General features: G+C 38.8%; 1 protein-coding gene across 3 annotated transcripts in view; it reads left to right on the plus strand.

Moving 5' to 3' along the window:
* SLC39A8 (solute carrier family 39 member 8) overlaps positions 1–7,942 on the plus strand; it is a 66,746-nt gene extending 58,804 nt beyond the window's left edge. For all 3 annotated transcript variants that reach the window (XM_020988298.2, XM_078148785.1, XM_020988299.2), the window contains exons 7-9: positions 1,253–1,460; positions 1,666–1,850; positions 6,283–7,942. In XM_020988298.2, coding sequence (XP_020843957.1) covers positions 1,253–1,460; positions 1,666–1,850; positions 6,283–6,432 — 543 coding nt within the window. In that variant the 3' untranslated portion in view covers positions 6,433–7,942. The remainder of the gene's footprint in view (positions 1–1,252; positions 1,461–1,665; positions 1,851–6,282) is intronic.
* The last annotated feature ends 877 nt before the right edge of the window (positions 7,943–8,819 follow it).

An 8,819-nucleotide genomic window follows, 5' to 3' on the forward strand; every position in this document is an offset into this window, starting at 1 on the left:
AGCTGCCCCTAGGTTCCCTCTTCTTTACATATGGCAGGTTTGTTGATTTCAGAAAGAGATAGCCCTAGGAGTCATTATACACATTTCTTTACATCCTTAGATTGATTAATGCCCTTATCTAATATCTGTTATTGGCTGTGCCCTGTTGATTTTTATTTGACAATATTTTGCTTAGACTCTGAATTGGAAGGGACACCAGAGGCCCTGTTGTGTAATATGTCCCTGAATGAGAATCCCCATATGACATTCCTGACAATTTGGGCATTCAGCCTCTGCTTGAAAACCTTGAATAAGGAGACCCCACTACTTTCTAAGGCACTCTGTTCTACTTTTCCAGAGCCCTAAGAATTGGGAGATTTCTTCCTCAACATGGATTCTAAATCTGTCTCTGTTACTCTCGCCTATTGTACTTACTTCTGCTCTCTGGGCCCAAGCAGAACAAGACTAACATATCCCTCTTGTACAGGACAGCCCTTGAAATTCCTGAAGAGAGCCAACTACCAGTGTTGTCCAGGTTGAGATCCCCATTTACTTCTCCTTATCCTCATGTGGTATGACCTGGAGGCCCTCCATTATCCCAGTCACTTTCCCGTGGACACTCTGTCTTCACATGACTTTTCTCAGTGTTCTGTCTACCTGGAATACCTTTCCACATCCCTTCTCTTTATCCAAATCCTCCCTTCAACACTCAGCTCATCTTTTCTTACCTATGAAGTATTCCCAAACAACTCTGGTCGTCCATAGTGACCTCCCGTCCTCTGCAATCGTAGAACTTACTGTCTGTCCACATTACTTATGATACAATAAACTAAAATGTGTTTTGGGTGGGACCCCTGATTTCTTTGTTGTAAAGAACGTCCATTGAGCAACTGTCCCAGTGCAGATCAGACATTCTCCATAATTTAGAGTCTTAGAGTTTTCTGGGGACAAAGAGAGGTCAAGTGACTGCCCAGGGTCACGCAGCCAGTCTGTAGTAGAGGCAAGTCTTCTTGTCTCTCTATACTATATGTAATAATGATGCTTCCCAAACTGTATATGTATGATTTGTAATATGTCTTTTGTTCATCTGTATGACGTTTTTGCTTTTGTATTATTAACTTGTCATGTATTCTTTCTTTTTCTAAATCAGCTGCAAAACTCTTAAAGGATTTTGCTTTTGTACCTCCCTCAATACCTAAATCAGTGTCTTGAATGTGGTGCTTAATTTAGCAATTATTTGGTAATTGACTATCTTTTTTTTTTTTCTCCATAGGATGGGAAAAAGGAACCAAGTTCATGTACCTGTTTAAAGGGGCCTAAGCTATCAGAAATAGGCACCATTGCCTGGATGATCACCATCAGTGATGCCCTCCACAACTTTATTGATGGTCTGGCCATTGGTGCTTCTTGTACCCTATCTCTTTTTCAGGGACTTAGCACTTCCATAGCAATCCTATGTGAGGAGTTTCCTCATGAGTTAGGTAAGAGACTTCTACTCAGGACAAGAATCAAATGTTTGTTTTGGTGTGATTTTAATCAGATGCATCTTTGAAATGCCAAGGACTTGAAATCTTGTCTGCTGTATTCAAATGAAAGAAACTGTAAGACCCCAGTAATCGTTTCTTCTTGAAGTAACATCCTTCTACAGTATAATTAATTTTGCATTTTCCCTTTCTCTTTTTCCAGGGGACTTTGTGATCCTACTCAATGCAGGAATGAGTACTCGGCAAGCTTTATTTTTCAACTTTCTTTCAGCATGCTCCTGCTATGTTGGGCTGGCCTTTGGCATTTTGGTGGGCAACAACTTTGCCCCAAATATTATTTTTGCACTAGCTGGTGGCATGTTCCTCTATATTTCTCTGGCAGACATGGTAAGAAGGTTTTTTTTACTCTCGTTTTAATTTTACATTAAAATTTAGGAATGACTAGAGGTCGGTGCTCATCACTTCCTTATTTCTTATTGTTCTGCCTCCCAAGGGTAAAGAAAAGCTGGCTCTCCAGGGAAACTCATGTTGGAAGTTTGAGAATAAGAATAATAGCGACAAACCCAAGCCTTAGAGAAGGCAGCCTGCCGGTGGTGTAAAACTCTCCTAGCGGAGAGGGAAAATGCTTTTAGGCATCTTCTTGGAATGGTCTTGGGGATAGTAGGCAGCAAAGACATGGAGGCAGTGTGGTGGAGATGGAGAGACGGCTGGCCTTAAAACCTGTCTCAGGTAATCTTAAGGTCATTGAGAGTCTAGGCAAGTGGTGTCAAACTCAAACCGACATATGAACTCAGAAAACCACAAATGAACACGCTGCATTGTGTTTTTATTTATTTTGTCAAATGTTTCCTGGTTTAGCAGCACTTAGGAGCTTTGCCGTCTATGAATTTGGTGCCTCTGCACTAGAGAGTATCAGACCTTACCTATGACCTATGATCTAATTTTTTGGGTCTGAATTGTAGAGACTGTCTCTTGAGCCCTTTTTGTTGATTTCATGTTGGGAAGGTTCTAGCCAAAGAGTTGGTTTTTATTTGTGTCTTGCTTTTGTGGTGATGCACAGTTCGATGAATACCCTGAAGGGTATATTCCTCTATCTGTGCAGTGAAAACTGTAGCTAGTCCCATACTTGGACTAAAGAAAGTTGGTTAAATGGAGTCACATACTGGACCTTTCCTGAAAAGTTCAAGTTGTGTCTGTTTGAGTGTGTGTGTGATTACAAAAGGCAGCTAGATGGCTCAGTGTACTAAGGCTGGAGTCAAGAAGACTTGAGTTCAAATCTGGCCTCAGACACGTCCTAGCTGTGTGACCCTGGGCAAGTCACTTAACCTCTGTCTGCCTTAATCCACTGGAAGACAAAATGTCAAACCACTCCAGTATCTTTGCCAAGAAAATTCCCTTGGACAGTAGGGTCCACAGGTTCCTGAAGAGTCAGACGTAAGTCCTTACAGCAGTTAGAGCTGGCAGAAACCTTAGTGATCAGTTAGGGCAGCTCCATCAGTTTTATATGAGGAAACTGAGGCCCAAAGGAATTAACTGAATTTTTTAAGATCACCTAGGAAATAGTAGCAGAGCTGAAGTTCTCTAAAGTCCAGTGCTAGACCCACTTCATGATGTCTTCTGATGTCTCGATCGTGGCGTGGAGTCGTGCCATGCCAACGGAAGGTAAAATTTAGCAAGTGACTCTCCGAAAGAGTTCGGATCCTGCTATGGTTTGTTCATCTGAAGACCTAGGTAAAGTCAGGAAGGCTTAGGCCCAGGGTTGTTGTTATTATTACTACTACCTCTACTACCGCCACCACCACCATAACATCTGAAGACTATTTTCTGAGGTGGTGTGATCTGTGTTGGAAGAGATTGAGCAAAATCACAGATCCTTGAAGTGAACACCTATACCTTATTACCAGGAGATCAATTAAAACTAACTGCAGTGGTTAAAATCTGTCTTCTCATAAGAGCTTGGAGAATCTGTGTAACAGTATCTCCCAATGACTACGTATCGTACGTGTGTCATCTCCAAACACTCACACATAGACATACTCACTTCAGTAAATTTTATGTATTTGATTGGAGTGGAGGTGAAACTGGGTTTTCAAAGGAATGCTGGGAAGTCTTGAAAGACTAGTAAGACTTTGAATGTGGGCTGCTGACTCTGTTAGACTGTGAGCATCTGGAGAGCAGGGACTTTTTTTTTTATCTTCTTTTGCATCTGCAGCACTTAGGAGAGTGCCTGACACATATTGGGTGCTTAGTAAATGCTCACTGGATGATGACATACGTTTATATCTGTTCTCTGTGGGCCAGCCCAGCTAAGCATAGAAAGGCTCATCTAGTAGAGGACTTTTTTGGCTAGAGAAACTTTTATGATGTGGATCTTTCCACTATGAAGAGAGTGGAGAGATTGTGACCCTCATTGGTAGTTTGGAAGGAGGTCTCATGCCCAATGAAATCATGGGTCTTTGAAGTAGAGAGTGTGTGTGTGTGTGTGTGTGTGTCAATGTGTTTATGGTTCTAAAGCTACTCTATTGGATGACTAGTTAGCCAATAGAATGAATCATGGGTGCCTTTCTAGACAATGAAACTTCTCTATGTTACGACATAAGGGATTCTTCTTTACTTTTAGAGGTGTTTGGCTCTTAATGATTTCACTTCAGAGTCACTAAGTAGATAATTTAGTGATCTCATCTACACCTTGCCTCCAAATTGAGCCCATATTCTTCGGTGTTGAATGTTGTCAGGTTTCTCTTATGTGTGCTCTAGCAGGCAAAAGGAGATTTTTATGTCATACTCCATAAAATTCTGCCTACCCTGTTGGACCATCCAGATCCTTTATAAACATGTGTCCCTTTAACATCATGGCGTAGTGGATAGAGATTTGGCTTTCAAGACAGGAAGACCCAGGTTGAAGTCTGACCTCTGCTATATTCTGGATGTCTGTGACAACCCTGGGCGAGTCGTTTACCCCAGAGGTATCAGACACACAGCCTGTAGCATCATGGTCTGTAACCCTTCTGTTTGAAGGATAATTGGAAAGTATTTTTAAAAACAAATAATAGGTAATATAACATAGATAACATTCACATGTGGTTTTTCAAGTCAGTAGGCATCCCGTAGGGGTGGTTATGCACAGTTTGCTGGCCTTTGGTTGTATTTGATTTGGACCCCACTGGCTTTACCTCTCCATTCCCTGAGATGCTAAGTGGTGTAGAAGGTGCTGGCCTGCATCAGAAGAGGGGATTTCCTCACTGGGGAGTTCTTTGTACCATTGAAATCACAGTTCTAGTCCCTGTCACAATACTACTTGATCAAGATGTGATAGTCTTATAAGTAATGTAATCAAATATTTATAATAGAAAATATTAAATTTTAAATGAAAATTAAACATTACCATATAATAGAAATTAATACAATTATCTTAATAAATATTAATGATTAATAATAGATCAACATTTATAATGTTATTAATGATGAACAATATAATAATATTATTTATTATTAATGTAACAATATTATTATATTAAATTAGAATTTCTGATATTATTTTACTGGGCCTAAGGTTTATTTTACTGAGCTCCTGCTGAGATCAGTGCCCGATTTTCTTCATACAAATTAGCTGGGAGGGGTGGCTCTCTGCTCATGCCCTCCTTCTATGATGGCTCCTGAGTGTGTGGAGGTGATACTAGGTTCTGGAAGCCATGCCAGCAGAGCATAAGCTCTGGTCATTTCTCCTAAGCTGGAAAGAGTTCAAGCTTCAATGGGATGTATTTTTCTGGCTCAAGAACCAGCTGAGGATGGTCCTAAGTACTGAGGTTGTTCCACTGAAGGAGTACCTGCAATGACAATGTCATAAGTGAAGATGGTGGGAATAGCGTGGTGAACTGGAATTTGGCAAAGATGCAGAATGTCTACTCCTGCTTAGCGTCATACAGCTAGGATGTGGCAGGGGCAGGGCATGAACGTGGATCTTCTCAGCTCTGAGTTAGCTCTATCCACAATGCCATGCTAGCTCTAACACTAATAATACAACCTTATATGATGTTTTTTGCTTTGCAAAACTCTTCATCATTTGTTCTCATTTGTTTTTGCCCTAACCCTATGAGGGTACCTGTGTTTATTGTGATTGCTTGAAGATTCTTTGTACTGGTGGGTAATTACAGCATTTAGCCCAGCATTTTTGGGGAGCTGTCTGAATAGAGGCATTTTCAGGTATTGCTACAGAAATTGGACTGGAACCACTGCACCTAGTTTTAATTGATTCACTTGTAATGAGGTGTTATATGTTTCTACCTTGGCAAAGCAGTGAATAGAACCAAAGACGTTCTCTTCTAATGGGACAGAGGAAAGGGAAGTAGAGAGCTAATGTGTAAGGAAAGGTAGAAATGAAGACAAAAAGGTATAGAGGGATCTCGGGATTTTTATCATGAGCCTTCTGATGGTTGACTAATCTTATTCCACTAAAGATGATTTTGGTTTTTCCACTCTTGATGATAAGGCACATTTTTTTCTGCAATTTCATTTATTTGGTGCATTTCAGCAGCTCACCTAGACCATTGAATCAATGATTCATCATTTGATATGCTGGGAAAAGGCTCTAAATTTGTAATTAGAAGATACAGGTTTATGACCTGGCTCTGTTCCATGTGTGCCTTTGAGCAAATCCTGGGCCTCACTTTCCTCATATGTAAGATGAGATGATTTTGGTAGAAAACATCTAAGGTCCCTTTCAGTCTTAATTCTCTGATTCTATGGATTTCAGACTAAAGTCTTGTTTCACCACAAGATGGCAACAGTTCTCTAAAAATCTACCTTTCTTTTTCCCTAGTTCCCGGAGATGAATGATATGCTAAGAGAAAAAATAACTGGAAGAAAAACAGATTTAACCTTTTTCATTATTCAGAATGCTGGTCTGCTAACAGGATTCACAGCTATACTTATCATTACCCTGTTTGCAGGAGATATTGAGTTGGAGTAATCTGACTTTGAAGATGACATAATTAATGAAGACAATTAACCAATAAAAACATGAAGAATTTCTTTTTTAGTTTGCAAGGGGGCCTTTCAGTTGGTCTGCTGAGTTAAAAGATAACCTTGTTTTCTTTTGCAAGTTGCAGAAAACCAGTTAGTTATTGGTTCCAGGCCTGCAAAAGGGCTCATCAACCATATGTTACAAAAATAAAACCAGAAAAATTTGGAATTCAAAGTCTTATAAAAATGAATGCTGAAAATTGTCTTGACATGTAATTTGGGGAAAAAATAAAATACTATTTAAAAAATAAATCCAAAAGTTGGATTTTCTTTTCCCATTAAATGCAGCTTACCAGTTCCTTGGTAAACAGTGTTGCATGTTATATGTAACAGAGAACCACCAGGCAGCTGAGGCCCATGCATTCCATGACTGGCAAATAATTCATGAAGATGAAGAAAAATTATAACAGGTTTTCCAGGCCTTAATAATGCTGGGATGGGAGCAAAGGCTCAAGTGGCTTCAGGGCAGGTTAATTCTCATTAATTTGTTGAAATGATTTCATGGGCAAGCCCATCAAAACATGGAAGAGAATCAAAACCATTTCAGCACACATATAAGAGATGCTGAGATCTCAATTATTAATTAATGCAAACAAGAAAGAGACCACTTTTAGCTTTTGATCTGCTCTCTTTTTATGTGGCTCAAGGACTTGTAGATTTATTTTGAAAGCCCCTTTTGAAAATAGAAAAAAGCTTATGAAAAATCTGAACATTCTAGACATTCCAAAAAAGTTTAATTAACTATGTGCACTCTGAATTTTATGGATATTTTATCCCAAAGGGTCAATTTCGCCTAGATTTGGCCTTGTTAGTCCAGAAGACTTTATTCTAAAGCTAGAATTGCCTTTATGGCATTCATAAATTATATTCTGGCTTATATATTGTTACTGAATGGTAGGTCAACATTCAGGGAGAATGGAAAATGCTTAGTATCAATGTATGATAAATATTTGTTTCCTAGAGAGATTGTTTGTTCATGAAAAGAAACAGTAAAATTTTAAACAGTTCTAAAAAAGGCAAATGTTGGTTCAGCAAGGTTTTTATAAATGCATGAAAAACAGCTGGACTGTTGTTAAAAAAGGGTTAATGGAGGGATGTCACAGTTTCCTTATGGGAAACTACCTGATCTTTGGGAAATTGCCTGTTTTGTCATTAATTGATCTTTTTTCCTTCATAGTTTAAGTACCTCAATACAAAATAACTCAGGTTATTTTTCTACATTGTGATAGGGATATAGCAGAGACCAATCTGTCTATTCAGTTAGGAAATTAATGCTACTGGTGAATTGGCCTAAATGATTTTAACTCTGTATTTTGTATATGTGTGTAGAAAACCCACACTCCCATGTCACCTTTAAAAAAAATTATTTCAAAATGTGAAAATGACTGTTCTTGAAATTGGTGATCTTTCCAATTTTGTATTGTGTTTTTATGCAGTAATAAAATGCACTTGATGAACATTATGTTTTATATGTTACATCACATGGATGACAATTTTTCAAAGTTTCTAGTCAACCAAATAGTAACCTTGGTATCTGTAGCTTCCTTTCAAAAAAAAAAATAAACTTTGATATGTAATATGCAGAAATTCTTGTGAGAACAATCAATGCTGACTATAAATTTGTGCTTACACTACAAATTTGTGTTTCATAATCTCAATTGGGCCCTCACTGCAACAAGGCAATCCTTTCATATCCCTATAATTGACTCACTATCCCACTTACGGCTGCTTTCCCAAATCTTTTTATCCCTTCTTAGATGACCTATGGCTCCCCCACAGTCTCTGCTGGGAACATTGCTTCATATTTTGCTGAAAAAAAAAATGAGGCCATTTTGCTGGGAGCTCTTGCACTCAGATGCCTTCGCCACTATCTCCACCTTAGTCTTACATGAAAAACTTGTCCTTCTTGCTAGGGCAAACCTCTAAATGCATGCTTAATCCCATTCTAACCTTTTTTTTTTTAAACATTAAATTATTCTTATATCATCCCCACTCTTTGACTAATATTCAGTCAGTCTACTAGCTATTTTCTTGCTACCTACAAACATACCCATGTCTTTTTCATCACTCCATCCTTACTACTCTCTTCCTTTTTGTGGGTAAACTCCTCGATGAGGTCATCTACAATCAGTCCCTCTGCTTCTTTTCACTCTTAACTGTGACTTTGGTCCTTATCATTTAACTGAAACTGCTCTCTCCAAAGCTACCAATAACATCTTAATTGTCAGATCTAGTGACTTTTTCTGAGTCTTTATCTTTCTTGATCTCTGTGGCCTTTGACCCTGTTAATCGCTGTCTTTTGTGACATCCCATTCTTCTGGTTCTACCCTTCTG

The sequence above is a fragment of the Phascolarctos cinereus genome, unplaced genomic scaffold (assembly GCF_003287225.1).
Source record: "Phascolarctos cinereus isolate Bilbo 61053 unplaced genomic scaffold, phaCin_HiC Scaffold_9;HRSCAF=440, whole genome shotgun sequence".
In the NCBI taxonomy this organism is placed as follows: Eukaryota; Metazoa; Chordata; class Mammalia; order Diprotodontia; family Phascolarctidae; genus Phascolarctos; species Phascolarctos cinereus.